This window comes from Danio rerio, chromosome 7 (genome assembly GCF_049306965.1).
Source record: "Danio rerio strain Tuebingen ecotype United States chromosome 7, GRCz12tu, whole genome shotgun sequence".
Taxonomy (NCBI): Eukaryota; Metazoa; Chordata; class Actinopteri; order Cypriniformes; family Danionidae; genus Danio; species Danio rerio.
In genome coordinates this window covers 68,217,182-68,238,077 of record NC_133182.1, presented here as the reverse complement: position 1 = coordinate 68,238,077, position 20,896 = coordinate 68,217,182, and the positions used below count along the sequence as shown (strand labels likewise).

At 34.9% G+C, this 20,896-nt stretch overlaps 1 protein-coding gene across 1 annotated transcript in view; it reads right to left on the bottom strand.

Moving 5' to 3' along the window:
• The window catches only part of trip4 (thyroid hormone receptor interactor 4), a 145,187-nt gene that overhangs the window by 114,676 nt on the left and 9,615 nt on the right, over positions 1-20,896 (bottom strand). Inside the window, exons 8-11 of the mRNA NM_001077575.2 lie at positions 20,047-20,173; positions 19,767-19,951; positions 15,102-15,226; positions 14,908-14,999 (exon numbers count right to left, since the gene is read on the bottom strand). Of these exons, the coding sequence (NP_001071043.2) occupies positions 14,908-14,999; positions 15,102-15,226; positions 19,767-19,951; positions 20,047-20,173 (529 nt within the window). The remainder of the gene's footprint in view (positions 1-14,907; positions 15,000-15,101; positions 15,227-19,766; positions 19,952-20,046; positions 20,174-20,896) is intronic.

The following is a 20,896-nucleotide window of genomic DNA, read 5'->3' as shown; positions in this document are numbered from 1 at the left end:
GAAGAGAAAGAATTATTTATAAACATGGGTCATCAGTGTTGCGTTTATAAATGTGCAGCAACAAAGCTTTGTTTTCAATTCCACTATGAGAGTGCAGCTGGACTCACATGTGCATTACAGTGGTCTGACAAAAATACGTTTGTAAAGAATTTTTTTTTTTTTACCCGAGAGCTTTTCGCATCTAGTGAAATCCAGATTTGCCGCTTGTCTCCTTTAAAAAAAAAAAAGACACAGTTCCAGTTGGTGTTGATTGTACTTTCTCTATGAATTTGGTGTGCGCTCAATGTCTTTGTTTATGTTTATTCAGATGGCAAAGTTAATAAGTATCATCAGCAGTACTCTTTAAGAGACATAACCAAGTCAAAATGATTTAGCTAAGTTTACAGTATGTTAATATCACTACAATATTATGGGCTGAAAGATCCACTGTAAATGAGGCTCTCCGAATGTAAACATGTTGACACCTTTATCAAATTATTACCGTTGTGTAGGATTTTTGCAGGATTTTGTGACAGAATAGTCTATACACACTCGGCTTTCTGACATGACCTTCCAAGTGCATCCAAGTTAACGAGAAATGCAAGTTTTTTTTTTTTGTTTTTTTTTTCTCGCATACAACGTGCAGTATCAAACATTACATTAAAACAACACTCTCATGCTTCATGGCCCTTTATCCTCTTAAGGTCCCAGCTGTTTTTTCACATGCATGTTTTCTATTTGCTGTTTAGGCATATTGGAACCTCTTTAGAATATCATATCAATAGGTATCATCTTTGATATGATGTACTTTTAGAGAAAAATTATGTCAATATATGTGGAGTCATAGTTCGAATTTCCATAAGACACAATAAAGTCACCTTTGTGTAACAGAATTAAAATATCGCCTTATTGCTGCCTTGAACACAGCCATTTTAATCCTGACTGTTTTTAATGCATTAATAACACATACACATATTTTTGAACATGTTTTGACTATCAGAAAAAACAACATTATTTGCTCATTTTGGACAGTTAAAATAGTGTTTGGGACATTTCATATGCTGCAAAACAGTTGCAGGATGACACTGTATGTCTGTAACAAAATATAAAACAAAAGAGCTAAAATATGCTATAACTTATGTGACCACTAAACCCTAGGAGGTTAATAGTGAGGTCACGCCTTCAGTTTTGGGCTCAGGTGCGCTTTGCACATACACTACAAGCGTCTATCACCAAAGCTCAACCTAACTTTGGCACACCTCTCCCGACTGGGCCAGGACCAGCCTGGGCCCAATTCAGAGCACTCACACTTGTCAAATGAACCAGCCTGGGCACAGTTCAGATAGCATAGTGTAGATGCAACCCTAGAATGATCAAAATTACATTTTAAATTTTTTACAATGGGGTTAATTCACTGGTTATTGCCATCCCATCGTGTCCATGTTAAAACACAATCACATGACGTTTTGATGTGCATGCTGGAATTAATTTGGTTAATGTGTTCAATTGAAGCTTATGCCTTTTTTTATTTTTTTAGCAGCTAAAACATTTATCCAACACAGTTCCATTAAACATTTTTATATACTGTATGATATGCCGAAATGCATATAAAAATAGGTGGATGGAAACATAGCTACAGTGTGTATGTTTGACAACCTAGACATAAAGTAGATTCCCATTCTCTTTTATATCTTTGGTCAGTCCTGTTTCTATACAACATTCATGTCAGCAGACAGAGCAACGGAAAACAATCTTATTCATGATTCGCATGAAAGCCAAAATAGTATGTTTTGATGTAACACAACACGTTACATTCAAAACCTAGAAAGGAGTCTGAATGAAATCCGTGGCTCTGCCCCATAATTTATGTCTCAATCTCCAAAATAGAGCAGGAGGGGTTGAAACAGATGACGGTGCCTTCCCAGTAATCCAGAGAGTGGGGGGTCGTTGATCAATATCTCAATGCACTCTAATACTGCAAGACTGTTATAATGCCTCCAAACAGATGGGCCATGGTGTATGTGTCTGTGAAAACCTACCCCCGCCAGCGCCCTACTCTCCTCCCCTCCCTCCAGGCTGCCCACTGCTGCTCTGAGTCTTTTTTCCTTTGAGTGGGAGGGGGAACAAACTACAGTCAGAGAGGCCACATAGCCCGCGCTAATTCTCTTTCAAGAGGGGGTGGAGGAGGACAGGATGGAGGGATCCACACTTCTCGTTCAGGCTTTTATGGGAAGCTTTATTTACGCCCAGCCTCTCCCTCTTTTTCTATCTCCCTCTCTCTTTCTCTCTCTCAACCCCCAATCCACCCCCCTCCTGCTTCCCAGACTGGATTTATGGTCGGCCTCAGAGCTGCGAGCACTCAAACAGAGGATGAAAAGGCGCTCGCACTGCCTGTACCTCAAACACAGGCTTTTATGACACTCCACAGGATCAGCGCCCAAAAGCCCGAGAAAGCAGCCACTGCACAAATAAGACCAACACAAGAAAGGAGGATTCCAGGCAGATTCCACTCGCGCTGTTTTTGCCACAGTCAGACCACAAGCCCGAGGGCTAGATACATTCACCTCCCTCTGCGGGCTAAGAATTGTCCAACGACTGGGGAGAAGTAGTTCAGAGTCCCTTGCTCCATAATCACCCTCTGAGTGATCTAAAGGAGAGCAATTACATTTCATCAGAGCTATTTATACATCAGCGGAAAACGAGTGTGCATAATTTAGACACCAGTGTCTGTGTCAATATCTCATTAAAGCTAATGAGACTAAGAGGGTGTGGGAACGCTGGCGGTGGCAGTCACAGATGTTTGCACTGTCAATTTGGTCTCCAAATAAAACCACAAGGCAAAAGGAAGCGGCTCTCTGGTTCATGTTTGGAGATTAATGATGGCATACAATCCGTAAGACCTACGGACTATGTAACAGTAACCGTATGCCACTTTCCAGTGCTGGACTCATTTATCCAACAAACATGCTAGCGCTGCATCCATCAGGATTCAATCTGGTCCAATTTGCAGTCCTCCCAACACCAACCCTTTTAGACAGGAATAGGTTAAACCATGGGTCTCAAACTCGATTTCCGGAGAGCCGCAGCTCTGTACAGTTTTGCTTCAACCCTAATCAAACACAGCTGATCCAACTAATCAAGGTGTTCATGACTACTTGAGACTATTAAGCAGGTGTGAGTTGGAGGTGGCTGGAGATAAACTATGCAGAGCTGCGGCCCTCCAGGAATTGAGTTAGTTAGAGACCACTGTGCTAGTCAGAGGGTGAACGTAAGGTCAAACTATGAAACGTTTAATAATCATAATAAAGATTTTAAAACAAAACTGTATTGCATTAGAACAGTGGTTCTCAAACTTTGGTACGTGTACCTGTAATAAAAGAAAAAATCTATAATTTTTTAATCATTTGATGCGTTTGATAACACAGATGTGAGCAGCATTAGCTGTTCTCTAAAGCCTACGATCAACGCACTGTGCTTAGAATATTTACTTTGGTGCATCAGCTGCTAAAAATCAATCCAATTTAAGCAGAACTAGAGAAAGAGGTGTGTGGTGCTTGCAGAGCAGATATGCGCTAGAGCAGTGGTCCCCTACCTTATAGTACCAAGCCGCAAAAAAAAAAAAAAAAAAAATTTCCTTTTATTTATTATCTGTGTCAGAACAATAATTTATTTTGAAAAAAATTATTTTGACTGCATTCTCTTGTTACATCTCGGTCACTTGAGCATCAAAATTGAACCCACAGGCTAGCAAAATGAGTAGGAACTGCAGCACGACGCGCTTTTGTCTTCCAGGAATACCTAGTTGAAAACATCTTAACTTTTCAGAATGCCACTCTGCGAGTCACGTGGTCAAGTTGTCAAATTGTGTAAATATAAATATGCCTCGTTTTTGAACTGTGCAGTGCTGTAGCAGCTTAGTTTGTCCAACTATGCTACTTTATTTCAATAACGGTAATTTTGGTGGTACTTGGAAAGACAATTTTTTTGAGGTGGTACTTGGTGAACAAAGTTTAAGAACCACTGCATTAGAACATTTCACAAGTTTTAAACCAGGCAGTATGTTTGAATTATTATTTCCCATACAACTTACTAAAATCTATCATGACTTTAAATAGAACTACCTTTTTTAATTCATTTAAATTCATCTTTATTTCTATAGTGCTTTTACAACGTAGATTGTGTCAAAGCAGCTTAACATAGAATTTCTAGTAAATTTAAACTGAGTCCAGTTTACAGAGTTTAAGTTTGGTTTAGTTCAGTTCAGTGTGGTTTAAATTTCCAAACACTGAAGAGCAAATCCATCAATGCCTAGCTTCACAAGTCCCCCTATTGTACACTTTACATTAAAAGTGCATTTATTAACATGAATTAAAAATGAAAAATATTCTAAAACTTGTATTAACCTTAAGCTAATGTTACTTCCAACTTTTACCAATCCGATACAAATAAACGCTTCTTACTACACATAAATATTTACCAACATTGAACATTTGTATCATTGTGAACTAAAGTTATAAACTCAAGTAAAAAACTTTATTTTTTATCGTAAGGTGATGCTAATGTGAAAACTAATATTAATTTAAAAAATAATAGTAAGGAAATCTAGTAAGCTGTTACCAAAAAGATTAAATATTATCCTTCACAAGAGGCAAAATCTATATCCAGGGTTTCTTTAAACAATTCAAATTTAAGACTTTTAGGACCTCATTAAGACCAGTATAAATGAAATTTCAGACTTATACAGGGCTAAACCCTAGTGATTTTTGTTTGTTACATTATTTGAATAATTCTTAAATAATGAGTCAAAACAGTCTGCCCAGGTCAGTGTCTTCACCACATATGGTCAATAAATGTATGGACAACTTACAAATGTTATTGTGAGAAACCAAATTGTTAAATAGAGTTTTATTGAGTTGTATTGTCTCTGGCTGTAAAGGTGTTGGCCCGATTGAGTAGCTTTACATTTACATTGTAAAATGATGACCCGTTTATAATGATTTAAGACCTACAAGTCAATATTTTAGTCAATTTAAAAAGAGAAACTGAAATAAGATATATGCTAGTCCATAGGTCTCAAACTCGATTCATGGAGAGCGGCAGCTCAGCACAGTTTTGCTCCAAACCTAATCAAACACAGCTGATCCAACTAATCAAGGTGTTCCAAGTACTAGAGACTTTTAAAAAATGTAATACACGTTAGTGGTAAACTTTAAATCATACTGTCTGAAAAAAAAAAAAAAACATCTCTGGAAACAAGAAAATCCACCAACCAGGACACCCTCTTAGGAACTTACTAAATACTGATATAAACATGTGCACTATGAGCTCATTAATAAATATTTATTTAGCCAATCCGATTAAAGCTCTCTATTAAAGGCATGATATTGGCATGCAGTATGGTCCATGGCTTCTGAAAATATTAAATATGCTTTGATTTGTTATTAAAGTTTTTCTTTATGTTAAATTGATGTTTAATATAAGAATCCATTAAAAAATAAGCAGAATTCTAGACATTTCAGAAACAGAAAAAGTACAGAAAGTTCAGTCAAAATATTTTGCTTGTATTGAATAATTTAAACCCCAAACCTTCCCCACATCAGTAGTCTGAGTAAGGGCAACAGTCTAGCCATATGACAGCATCCTTCACCTCTCTGTGCAAATTCATTCTGGGCATGCTAGATTTGTTAAAAAGTGTTTGGCTATTGAAAAGCAGCGAGGTAGACAGAATATCTCAAGCTGAAGCAGACAGAGTGGTTGAGGCTCGCCGACATTTACACTGGATGAAAGAGAAAAGATTAGAGCCCTCTGAGCTGCAATAGACTTCATTGATTTATAATTAATCAAGGACAGAGCCGGGTTGCGATATTGCACCTGGACATAATCCCTTTAAATCCTCTGCTTGACATCATAGAAACTAGGAAAATAGATGCTCGCTTCAAACATACAGCTATCAGTGGGAGAAGTGTGCAATATGAAAGTAATTGCAGGACATGAATTAGTGAGGAATGATTGCAGGGCTTTGCTTCAGTGTAGAGGCAGTCAAAATGGCAGGACTGAGCTGCCGGGGTTGAGGAGATGATGGCGCATTGCACCCTCTGCAGGTCAGGATGAGAATAAAACAAGCCAAATAAATCAGATGCGTGTGTTTTTACGCAAAAAAATGCTGGATTCCACACAAATTCTTGAAATTGTCCCAACACAAATCAACTACGCTAATTTTAAAGTTAACAAATTTTCCCTTAACAAATTTAAGTAGATTGAACATAAAACAATTAATTAAAAAAACTTAACCAAAAGCTAAGTTGTGTTGTTTCAACTCATTTTAAATAAGAGGTTTCAACAAGCAGCAAAATTATTTTTTGAGTGCAACTTTGTTAGCAAACACTTAAAACGTACTCTAAAAAATACCTGGCCACACTTTATTTTAAGGTACAATTCTCACTATTAATAAACCACTAATTATGACTTTTGTATCAATACACCTAATTTGCTGCTGCTTAGTTATTGAGGAAGTTGTTAGTTCAGGTTTTCAGAATGCAGAATATGATGATGCAGAATATGTTCTTTATAAGTTCTAACAAACAATCATTATCTTAATAATACACTCTCGGAAATAAAGGTACAAGAGCTGTCACTGGGGTGGTACGTTTTTAAAAGATACACATTTGTACTTAAAGGGTCCATATTGGTTCCTCTAAAGCATATATTTGTACCTACAAATTTACACTTTTGTATTTTTTAGGTACTAATATGTACCCTTGAGGTGTCTTTCCTGACCCATTAGGTACAAATGTGTACCTTTTGAAATATTTAGATAAAACATCTATTCACAAATAATTTAGACACTTAAAAACATTAATCCATATGAATAAAGCAGTTTAAATCTATGTCCTGAAAAGAAATGATTGCTGTATGTGATTGCTTAGTGAAAATAAACAGAAGTTAACCACACCTTCTTTTAAATTTTGGTGTACACCAATTCCTTAAAATCAAAACTGCAGTTGTGTGTGGCTTTTAGTCCATGTTTGCCACCTCAAAAATATACAAATCAGACTTTATTTTTAAATTTAGTCTTAATTTTAATGGCATAGTTCACCCAAAATTGAAAATTGACAACATTTACTAACCCTTTACTTGTTCCAAACTTCTTTGACTTTCTTTCTTGTGTTGAACAAAAAAAAAATATTTTTTTTAAAAAGCTGGATGCCAGAAACCATTAACATCCTTAAGAAAATTAAATAGTTTGTCAATGTTTTCTGGTTTACATCTTTCTTCAAAATATCTTATTTTGTGTTCAACAGAAGAAAGAAAGTCAAGGAGGTTTGGAACACTTTTTTTTTCTTCGTTTTTGGGTGAACTATACCTTTAAGTGGAAAAATAGATGAATAATTAAATACACTAAAACACTGAAATTACCATTTGGATGTGCCAAATCTTACTTCAGTTAAACAAAGAGAAAACTGAAGTCATTGCATTTGGGAACAGTAATGAGGTTCTCAAGGTGAATGCGTACCTTGGCTCTAAGGATCAAACAATAAAAAAATAAGGTCAAGAATCTTGGTGTGATTCTGGAGTCAGATCTGAATTTTAATAGTCATGTCAAAGCAGTTAGTAAATCAGCATACTATCATCTCAAAAACATTGCAAGAATTAGATGCTTTGTTTCCAGTGGGGACTTAGCAACTTGTTCATGCTTTTATCAGCAGCAGGTTGGATTGCTGTATTGACTTCCTCATGGGCCTACCCAAAAAAATAGTGAGACAGTTGCAGCTCATCCAGAGCACTGCTGCCAGGATTCTGACCAGAACCAGAAAATCTGAGCACATCAAATGTTTCCTCAGGTCTTTACACTGGCTCACAGTTACATTCAGAATAGATTTTAAAGTAATATTACTTGTCTATAAATCACTAAATGGCATAGGACCTTAATACAATACAGATATGCTCACTGAATACAACCCTAATAGATCCCTCAGACCTTTAGGATCATATAAACAAAAAGCAGGGAGAATTAGCCTTGCATTCCTGTTCCAGAAATGATCATATGTGCTCCAATATTAGGTACATTCAAATTAAGGCTTAGGGAGTGCTCACACCATGCTATTCGAACCATGCCCAAGCCCGTTTCCCAGATTGTTTGAGAAGTGTAAGTGCTCTAAATCGGGCTCAGGCACGGTTCACTTGGCCGGCCCTGGCCCGGTTGGAAGAGGTGTGCCAGATCGCTGTTCACTTGGGCTTTGGCGCGGTATGCTTGTAGTTTGAGTGCAAAGTGTGCCTGAGCCCGAAACTGAAGACGAGACGTGACTTTTCATTAATCATTCTTACCGTTTAATAAAAGGAAACCGTGGTAGATTATTAAAGAAGCAAACCCCACACTGCACCACAGCTGCACCTTTAGCAAACCTCCTCATTACTGCAGCACAAGGACTTTATGATTGTTTTTAAGAGTCAAAAGTGGCTGATCTGTTCGGCAAAATATTTGACTGCATGATACTGCATCCCAAATGACTAAAACAATATAACTAGAGAAATCTCCACTGTGCTGAGTGAAATCGCTTACTGAACAGCGCATCATCGATGGCGCAAGCCTGCCCAGGCCCAAATGTAATGTGAGTGCAGGCCGTCGGGGGAGATGGGAGAGAGGACAAGTGTGCTTCGGCCCAATTCAAGGCACCTGTATATAGTGTGAGTACACCCTCAAACACATCTGTTTAGCTGTGCTTATAGTGAATGAGCACTGCGCCAAGTCTGACAGATCACACTATCATGTCCTTTTTTATTATTATGTACCTGTTTTAACACGTTTAATCAGTTTTTAATCACTGTTATTATTTGTTTTTATTTTCTTACACTTGTCTTTTTTATTATTGTTTATGTAAAGCACTTTGAATTGCCACTGTGTATGAAATGTGCTAAATAAATAAACTTGCCTTGCCTTAAAACAGAACATTTTTTATCTGATAACATCCGACAGGCAATTACAAACAGCAAAAAAGAAAAAAATATGGCAAATGATCATAAATCCAATGCTGCAAATTTGATTTAATAATAAAACAAAAACTTTATGTAAATAAATCAAAATGAAAATATAGTAATAATAACCCATTCACTTAGTCTACCTCTTGTAAATTAAAAGTACTTTAAATTGATTTCATATAACATAGAAACATATTGATTACTGCACAAACATCTGCTATAATATAATTAAACATGTATCATTTAGTCAGAGCTCGGCAGGGGCTCAATGGACCATATGCCAACCAGCCGAACTTTGACCCCTCCATTTTTTTCTAGCTGTGAAGTGCACCAAATAGCACTCCCGCGGTACAAGCAAGTCATTCAATATGTCCTGACCCAACTTCCTGTTACAAAGGGGAATTTTCCAAAACCAGATTGTAAACAACACTCAAACCAACTACATATAAGCCAAGTTTTCTACAAAAACAGAAAAGCATCCAAAAAGAGTTCAAACAGACTGAGCATCCTATTTAGGGGAGGATAATAGTCATTAAAGTTGTCTGAATGCAAAACACTCCATGGCCTTATTAGGTTTCATTTTCTCAGTGTACAGAAAAAATATCCTCGCTTTATCTTTCGGTTTGATAGTGAAATATGACACAGACAAGGTCTTTGTGTAGTGATCTGTGAACCACAGCAGAGGAGAGCTCATCTCAATGGCAGACGCTACTGCAGCAGCACCAATTACACCTCTATTACAGGGAGTCTGCCATGCAGGGAGAGCAGGAAATGAGGCAGGAAGTGTGCTGTAGGCTACAGAAGAAGACAGCAGGGGAAGCGGACACAGACAGACAGAGGAATGTGCCTGTATGCCAGAATACTGCTGTGTGCTGCTCAGTTCAAGTGCACAGTGAGCACTGATTTTTACATTTGAGGGAGAGTGTTATTCAACAGAGATACATTCATGTGGAGTAATACAGCAAAGATCAATATATACTGTAAATACTTCCCAGAATTTCACGTTACAGTAATTTTTCAGAGAAAATTACATTAGTACCACTTTACAGGACTTAACAGTGAAATATGTTGTATTCAGAATTTTATTGTGGCATTAAGGCATGCAGTATGATTACAGCAAATTACTGTAAAAATCTTTTTTTTGTATACCTTTTGCACATTAGTTAATTTAAAACAGAAATGAATTCAAGGCTCATTAATGTTATAATTTAATTTGAGTTTTCAGCTTTAGCAAGTTTAGTTAAAGCTATATGATTTTGGAACAATCTGATCTTGCAATATTTTGTTTTTCTGCGATATTTATTTCAATATGAGTGTAATCATTTAACCAGGTGACTTAAATAGCTCAATTTGGAAAGAACTCATAACTGTATATTGAATGGGATGACTTCATAGGCCAGATAATCTTTTTTGTGAGTCTAACTGTATATTAGAGTCCAAGTTGAATTATCAAATGCAAGCGAATAAAATGTCATAGTCTTCATTGTACAAAAGTTAAATGCAATATATTTTTATTGTTAGAAATTCTAGAAAACACACTATTAAGATTAAGCTTTACATTCACTCAACAATATAGTTCTTGGTCAGCTATGATTCCACTCAAATTACCAGAGTAATGAATAAACTGAAGCTGAACTTGACATTGCAGATCCTGCGATGTGACTATTGCGAATGATCACATTGCAATATTGATGCTGAAATGATACTGTATATTGTGTGGCCCTAGCTTTTCATATCATTTGAAGTGATATTGTATATTCATTTTTTTTTCTTTATTGATATTATAAAGATTAATAAACATCTCATGATGTAATAATTATTTTTATTTTTACTTTAACTTCTACATTTTATTCGTTCTTATATTAATTTGTTTTCATTTCGGCAATTATAAAAAAAGTCTCACTGTATGGGGATTTGGGATTGTTTACAATATAATCATATGTTGCATTCTCTGTGTTGAACAAAAATTGCAATAATAAAAACAGTTGTTCACAAAAAAAAAAAACATTACAATGGTTTAGTTATTATAGTTAGAGGAGTTGAACATTGAGATATGAGAAACAACTGTACTTAATAGATCAAAAGTTCAGTGAACGAAAAATTGTGTTGTATTAAGCTAAACTCAAACTTGTGGCAGATGTGGCAAATTTTTAGTTCACAGAACATATGGCTTCAGACTGAACCAAAACAAAAATGCTTAAATGACCATTATTCTGTGCATTTTTGTAATGCAATTAAGGGTGTAATGGTACATTCTTCCTGAACCGTCATGGCACGATGCTAACGGTCCAGTTTACGCACTCTCAGGACAAGTACTGCACAGTCAGTGTGCTGTCACTGGAGTTGAGTATATCAGTGCCTCAAATCAAAAGCCATTAACAAAGAACCTGATTTGCGTCTGAAAACGAAACAAATTTTTGAATCGTGTTTTAAATCGATGAATTGAATTTGTGTGCTTTTGAATCAAGCTTTAAATTAACGAATTGGGTTTTGTGTACTTTTAATTTGTGTTTTGACTTGGCGAATTATGTGCATTCACGACTTATAAATTAGATTTTGTAAATGTGAATTGTGTTGCGGAGGTATGAGTTATATTTTGTAAAGGCATTATTTTTTTAGGCAGATCTGGCTCCCTACTCGCATGTTATAACACCTTCACTAATAATTAAATAATTGAGAATTATCCAAAAGATAGCGTTAGATGTAAGAACTGGAGCTCTGACAGGGACTTGACAGTATTAAATGGCTGAAAATGGTTGCGAGTGCAATATATAAATCGCAGGTGCCCACAATTTAGTTTGTGATCATATCTCGGTTCTGTTGATATGAAATCCAAAAAAAGCTTGAAACAGATGGAAATATAACCGGTTTGTGCTGCGTTTCTGTGGATATGCCAGTATAGGTGCCATTACTGCCCATTTTTTATTTGCCTGCCAGGTCTCTCCACAGGACCCGTTTTTGAAAACTATCAGTAGTATTAGATATTCCTACTACTGACGTAAATGGTTATAGGTTTCTTCAATAAATCTTCAATCCAACCCAACTCAAATTTGGAACAAGTAAAGGATGAGTTTATAATGACAGATTTTTCCATTTGTGGGTGAACTATATCTATTTTGGCTTCAGAATCCAGACCTTGCAACAAATATCTAGTGGATATCATTTTTCAGAATAGAACTGAAGTGAAGTGTGGTCACAGGTGTGGGTATAACAGCATTGAGTGTGACTCATTCAATCTGATCTCTTTTTTTAATGGTTTTTAAATCATGTTGCTTCATGTAAGGCCTAAGGGGGTGTACGCACAGGAGATGTTATTAAATTCAAATACAGCTAGACAGAGTGTGGTGAAATGGAACAGAAAGCAGGGGTCCTGAGACGCGTACTATTTTTAACTCGCATCAACCTAAAACAGCAAGACATCCATCTGATGCACATACTGTATAGAGCAGTCACAGAACCCAGACTCACTGGAAATATGTAATTTCATTTTTATTTATCCTTTCATTTGGTGGTTTGTAGTACATATCATGGTAGTTTAGAAATGAAACGTCCACTGAATGAATGGTGCTAAAAGATTAATAGCATTTAAAATATATACTAAACTTCCCCTAAATCTAAATGATCTAAACAAGAATGAGCTAAAACAAACACACACACACATTTGCTCACTCAATAAACTGCACTTGTTTACAAATCATGCATTATGGATGTAAAAGTGTTTTGAGCCCTTATCGGTGTTGTGTGAAACTGCAGTGAAATGCATGTGTTAAAGCGTGGGTGGAGTAATTGTTATTCAGTGTAATGACACAGGCTTTGATTTTGACATTACATCTTTATTATATTATTTAACTTATTTGACTTTTATTTAGTTTTCTTGGCATGGTCAATAAGTGTTAGCAGTGTTCTACTAAAAAGACTAGATGTTATTATTATTATTATTATTATTATTCTATCTTCTTTTTTAAATAAATGTTCATATTTGCAAAATATATTTGTGTGTACTGTGTATATTTTTGTATATATAAATGTATGCATGACTATATTGTTTGTTTTTATATATAAATAATATATATAATTAGTGTGAATGAGTGTGTATGGACCCAGTGATGGGTTACAGCTGGAATGGCATCCACTGCATAAAACATATGCTGGATAAGTTGGCGGTTCATTCCACTGTGGCAACCCCAGATTAATAAAGGGACTAAGCCAAAAAGAAACTGAATTAATTAATTAATCATGTCCAAGATAAAGGTTTACTGTTACATAATATTTATTTTCTATAATCTGCTCAAGCATATATTTATAAACACAAAAATTTATACAGTACGTACAAATAAATTTTGTAAATTTGAACTTTTACTTTGAATGCGATTAATCGTGTGACAGCACTACTATATATATATATATATATATATATATATATATATATATATATATATATAAATATAATATATATATATTATATATATAATACAAATTAGATACAAGTATAAATAAATGTAAATATTAGTGTTTATTTGTGTCTGTGTATTTACTCATAAATAAAACATGTATATTCACATATACAGTTGAAGTCAGAATTATTAGTCGCCTGATTTTTTCCCCCCAATTTCTGTTTAACAGAGAGAATATTTTTTCAACACGTTTATAAACATAATAGTTTTAATAACTTATCACTAATAACTGATTTATTTTATCTTTGCCATGATGATAAATAAATTATATTTTACTAGATATTTTTCAAGACACTATTATACAGCTTAAAGTGACATTTAAAGTCTTAACTAGGTTAATTAGGGTAACTAGACAGGTTAGGGTAATTAAGTAGGTTATTTTTAAATAATGGTTTGTTCTGTAGACTACCGGGAAAAAATAGCCAAGGGGCTAATAATTTTGACCTTAAAATGTTTTTAAAAAATTAAATACTTGTTTTTTTATTCTAGCCGAAATAAAACAAATAAAATATACTTTATCCAGAAGAAAAGATATTATCAGGCATACAGTGAAAATGTCCTTGCTCTGTTAAACATCATTTGGCAAATGTTTAAAAAGAAAAAAGAAAATTAAAAGGGGGGCTAATAATTACAACTTCGATAGATAGATAGATAGATAGATAGATAGATAGATAGATAGATAGATAGATAGATAGATAGATAGATAGATAGATAGATAGATAGATAGATAGATAGATAGATAGATAGATAGATAGATCATATATAGACAATGTATGTTATATTATTTAACGGCACCCTCAAGACCATGAAGTACAACAACAAAGAGATATTGATATTGTCACCATTTCACATTGTGGCATAGGTCACAAAACCAAGTTTACTCAGTGAGATCCTAAAAATAAATACTTTTATCATAAGATATTTATAAAAAAAAAAATAGTTGACACATAGATCGACTGGTCAAGCATTTTTGTGCAAATAATATAATTTTATATAAAACACAAACAGCAAAGAGTTGTTAAGATACAATCAAAAAGTAAATAAATGCATGACCAACGGCTAAAATGGCATTATTGGCAATGAGGATTTGAGGATTACAATAGTCAGAATTCTTCAGTACACAATCACATCACTATGTGGTATTATTGTTTCAAGCACAAGATTTCATGCATGATTACAAAAGCAACCTCAGAGAAAAGTAAAGGTTTGAAATCTACATAAACCGGGACTGGCTGAGACTTGTATTTCTGTATGCTGATGTACTTCCAACTAAAAACTGATTAGGGTGTGGGGCTTTCTGTTGCACAGTATTCACTCATAGCACACTAATGGATGAGAGGATATTAATATGAAGCTGCTATGTAACTCCTCAGTTGAGTTAAAACAATTGGTCAGACTTTAATTGAAGATCAGCAAAATAACATATTAAATTTTGATTTGACACTGACTTTAAGTGAAAAATGAATATTTGTATGGGCGAGTAGCAAATGTTACTGACCTGTTCTCTGAATTGCTCCTGAGAAAGACAATCGGAGACATTCACGCAGCCCAGCAAACAGCCAGTGGGATACTCTGCAGGAAACTGGGGCTCTGAAGAACAAAATAACTAATTTAGGTGAAGTTGCTAAAATATACAGATGTGCATGAAGGGATTATTTAGGTTTAACAGGTTTAGTATATTAGTAAACATACCATGCTTGTAAAGGTGGCGGTACATGGCCTCTACCTCTGCAATTTCTTGAGGAGTGGGTCTGTTAGCTGCTGCTGCAATCCACAGGCGCCCCCTATGGGATGTATACCATGTTCTGCCCTCCACCCTGCACAAACACAAGAAATGGAGAAAAACACATTCAGATGAGTGCTGTTATATATACACACTCACACACTATATAAACAATCAAAATGATCTGTAAAAGGGCAATAAACTTGGCAGAAGTTATGAAGTTAATGGATTACTTTAAATGGTTTAAGAAAAAGCTATTCTCTTCATAATATTATGCATTTTGTTTTCTGTTCCTTCGCCTGTAACCTTTATATTACATTAACTGTACTGTATTGTTCAAATTGACTACCCTCATATTATGTTAGTTGCTGTTTTTGCCACATTGACTATCATTAGAACCACATTATTTTTATTCCAAAACCATGACAACAAATAGTCATGCATTCTTTATTGTTGGTGGTTTTTCCTGTTAGGAAAAAAAAGAAGAAATGTCACATTTTTACTGTTGATGATCAATTGGCACCACTAATCTTTTAGATAGGCTGTGCACAACTGTTTCTTGCTTTAATATGGAGTTCTATGGAGAAATACAGCTAATTATAGTGTGCCTGCATAAATACTATGTTTACTATGTTCTGAGAGCTGAGGTGCTTATTGTTTTTAATTTTTTCATACAAGGTAAGTATAATGTATATAATGGAAGTCAATGTGGCAAAAACAGCCACGCAAATAACGAAGGTAGAAAATTTTAGTGTATTGTTGAGTTTTTGAAAAGTTCCAAAGCATTTTCCCAAAATACTTTTCAAAATAGGATTTGTCACCCAAAACAATTCCATTTACTGAAACAGATAAAGCTGTGGTCAAATTAAGACTCTACATCGCCCCCGAGTGGATGAAAACATCCTCAACAGCACACAAGAGTTAACACATCAGTGCCACATCCAGTTACTGGTGAATTTAAATTTGAATCTGTTTTGCACTTTAATTAATTTATATTTTCAAAAAACACATTTTTCAAATGACTGCAATTTGCACTACAACAGCGATTAAGTGTTGGGAGAAAAATGCTAGTGTTTATGTTGCCTCACAAGTCATTTATTGCTTCACAAACTCATTCAAAAATTATGTAAAACAGACTGTCAGAACATCTGAATGAATCTAAATGTTTACAAACATTATAAACAAGCATTTAACTTTCCTTTCTGCATAAACAGATTTAAATTTAGCACTTGATCACATGACACAGGAAATCATCCTAACACAGTGGTGTAATTGTATATGCCTAATGCAAAGAGACTACTGGCATCTCTGTTTTATCATCTTTTTTCATATTTATTTTGTGTTGTCACTTATCACTTTATGTACACTGAAAGCTTCTGTAGCCAAAACAAATTCCTTGTGTGTGTGTGAAGTATACTTGGCAATAAAACTGATTCTGAAATCTATAATTTATTTGCTATTGTGCCATTTTAAAGGATTAATTCAGCCAAAAATGTTAATTCTGCTGTTAATTACTTAAGAACTTAATTCGTCTTCAGAACACAAATGAAGATATTTCAGATTATGTTTATAATAAACACATACTAATCCTAATCCTAAAGTTGTTTTTACAGTTTCTTTTTAGCACACTAATGTGTCGTTGGAGCTTCGTATGATTACAGCTGAACCAATGAAGTCAAATGGAATGTTTGACAATGTTTTTGGTTCAAAAAGCTCTCAGATTTATTCTAAAATATCTTCATTTGTTTTCTTAAGATGAATGAAGGTGGAATGGAACGACATGAGGGCGAGTAACTAATATCAGAAATATATAATTGCTGCTGCAGGTGATGATTATAATTTTGGGTCCTCCTCAATGAGCAGGGAGTGACTCTGCCCTGCTATTTGATAAGCAGGTTAATGCTGTTGTAAACTCATGGTTTTTCAGTTTACATTTGTAACACGGGGAGTGACAGAGACAACTGAAGTAGGATTCACGTGCAGGTTTAGAGTCAGGCAAGCAATGGTCAACACAAGTGCAAACAGATGTGTAGAGGCAGTCCAGAATCGTAGTCCAATAACAGGCTAGAGGTCGCAAGGCAGGCGGCAGACTGAGACAAAAACAAGGCTAACGAGGCTAAGGTCAAAACACAGGAAAACAAGACAAGGAAACGCGTTGTAATGTCACTATACAGATGAACAAGACTCAGCCATGAAGGTTTCAAAGTGAGCTGTATATATGTGTTTGTGTAATCAGTACATGAACAGCATCAGCTGTGTGTATGCAATCAGCCAGGATCTGGAACCAGTGGTGTGTGTGGAGCATGACTGGTTCTTGTAGTCTATTTTTCAGCAGATTTGTAGTTCATGTGGATGTGAGTGTTTACCAGCGACCTCTGGTGGTTTGATCGCTGGTGAACATGACAGCATTACTGGTCAAAGGTTTTTTAACCCCTGCTGAATTCGAGAGAGTAATACATGCATTTATATCTTCACGTTGTGACTATTGTGACTCAATTTTATAGGTACTGGTCAATCCTATATAAATCGTTTACAAGTGGTCCAAAACGCTGTTGCTTAGAATAAAGTTCTCTTTGTTTTTAAGGTTTTAAATGGTCTGGCACCTTCTTATCTATCTGAACTTATGACTGTTATCTGCTAGATGTTTAAGGTCATCAAGTCAGAAATTACAGTTAAAAGTTCCAAGATCAAAGTTAAAGAAAAAGGCAGACCTTTTCCATTGTGGGCCCCAAATTGTGGAACGGTCTACCTCTCTCTATTAAAATAATCTTTAATAATTTTGCGTCCAAGTTCACCTTTTAGAAAAGGCTTTTGATAGTTATCTGAGCTTGCTGTTTTCTGTTTCATGTTGCAGAGTTGCACGGTTTACTGGTGCTATGGTATTATCGCAATACTATGGCTACACTATACTGGTGGTGAGACTGTAAATGGTGGTATCGTCATTAATGGTTTATCGATAGATAATCTTGCATGTGGAAAAGTCACTAAAATGCTCACGTTTGTGCAGCAATATATATGAATAGTCTGTGGAGCCCTTTATGGTTGTAAAACTGTGTAGAATTTGCGCCTTTTATGGTAGCCTATTGCACATTTTCTAATGCTTCAGTTCGAGCGCACATCTGAATCGGTTCAGTTCTGTTCCTGTTAATATGATTTATTAGCGACCGCGACAATCTCTTTAAAAGAACAACTCACAAAGTGAAGTTTTGAATTACGTTTGGATTGTTACCTGGAGACTAAAGTGGTAAAGTGGGGTGCAATTAATACTTTTTGGCCTTGAGGGAATTTTTAATTACATTCAAGTAGGCCTATTATAACATAAAACATAGTATTTCTGACAATTTTCTTCATAATTTGAGTTATGAATTACAGTATCGCAATACTACTTGGTATTATGATACTTCAGCTGGTATAGTATAGTTAGATTAATTAATGGTATCGCAACAACCCTATAATGTTGTATGTTTTGTGTGTTGTTTTACACCTTTGACGTATTTGATCCATTTTAACACAATTTGTGAAAAGTCACAATGGTCAACAACTGTTTATATTGCTATTATAAGTGTAAAGTGATGTAGGCCTGCCACAATAACTATTTTTGTAGTATGATATACAGTTGAAGTCATAATTATTAGCCTCTCTTTGATTTTTTTTTTCTTTTTTTAAAAATTTGCCAAAATTTGGATTAACAGAGTAAGGAAATTTTCACAGTATGTCTGACAATACTTTTTCTTCTGGTGAGAGTCTTATTTGTTTTATTTCGGCTATAATAAAAACTGTTTTTAATTGTTTAAAAACCATTTTAGGGACAAAATTATTAGCCTCTTTAAGCTTTATTTTTTTCTCGCTAATCTACAGAACAAACCATCATTATACAATAACTTGCCTAATTACCCTAACCTGCCTAGTTTAACCTAATTAAGCTAATTAACCTAGTTAAGCCTATAAATGTAACTTTATGCTGTATAGAAGTGAAAAAGATCTTGTCAAATATTATTTACTGTCATTATGGCAAAGATGAAATAAATCAGTTATTAGAAATGAGTTATTAAAACTATTATGTTTAGAAATGTGTTGAAAAAAAATCTTCTTTTGTTAAACAGAAATTAGGAAAAAATAAATATACAGGGGGGCTAATAATTCTGACTTCAACTGTATATATGATATAAATATATAAAGCTTATTGTGGTCAAAAAAATATTATTGTAATTTTAAGACCATTTTAGCACTATAATAGCATTATAATGCAAGTACACTCTTCCAAAAAACACATATTTTATTCGTGAGAATATACAAATTGTAGTAATTTTAACAATTTAATAATTTGGCATTGGAATCAGAATGTGAAGACTTATATTCTAAAAAATAAATAAATAAATAAAATAACTGAGGCAAAAAGAACTAGTGAAACCCTAACCATTCTGATACGGAACTATACGGAGATAGAGAGGCTGTGCAATCAGCTAAAATGTGGCTGGAATTGGTTATGTATAGGCGATATATATTGCATTACAAAAAATGATGACATGAGAACATGTCCATGTGTTGTGTGATATGTCGATATACTGATTATTGTGACAGACCTATAAAGAGGACATTTATGAGTCCTCACAGGGTCTTCAAGTGAACTGTACCTTTTTATGCCTTTAACGAGCAGTGAAGCCCATGGCTGATGCATGCTGAGACACCAGCCGCCGTCTGCAATCTCCTGCAGCTCTTTGTCCTGCAGTCTGAGTCGGCTGCGCTCACTTGTCTCTTTACCGCTCGCTGCCTTTGATGAAGACTTACGGGAGGGATTGCTACTGGCCACGTCAACCCACTGACACAGCACAAACACACATGAATCAATAGACATAAACACTTCTCGAATATGAATGGCACTGATCTTACATGCACTTGAGAGTTTGCATGTACCTCTGGTGCAGACTGTAGAATATTGGGGTTGACGAGCTCTCTGAAGTGCTGTCGATCAGCAGGAGCTGAATGTTTTGCCTTCTGGCCAAAAGAACCAGTGTTGATGGCCTTGACAGTCTCGTCAAACCTTTAATACACACACACACACACATACACAAAGTTATTGTCATGCTACACAGATTGTGCATTTTAATTAACACCTTCAAGTCATATTTAATTAATTTAAACAGCAACAGTGGGCGACACTTCAAATTGGCCATTACCGCGGTGTATGTGGCGCTGCAGCATGACTACAGGATTAAAAACATGTTTTTAGGTGGAACAGCAGTTTCCGACTACACCGCCATGGGGTACAAAGAGACGAGATGCGAACAGACAGAGATATACAGTGGCTATAAATACCCTGCTAATTGTAAATGAAGATAAAATAACAAAATAAAACATTATAATTATTTCATTGATAATTAAAACTTAACAAGCTCTATTATCATTGTAAACATGTTAAGTGCAATCATGGTTCATTTTGGATATTTAAACTAAAGAAATTAGAGGCAACTTAAATGAAAGTACAAACATACATACACAAACAAACAAGCAAACACACAAACAAACAAACACACAAATAAATAAATAAATAAATAAATAAATAAATAAATAAATAAATAAATAAATAAATAAATAAAACAGATTATTAGCCTAAATATAGAGACATGTATCAGTGGTTGTTATTTTAAAGTGATAGGACTAAGTAAGTCAATAAACAAGCTTTTTCATTTGCATTTTTGTTGATTATATTTTACTTTCTCATTTTATGTCTTAATTATTGTACATAATTAGGGTTTTTGCAGGT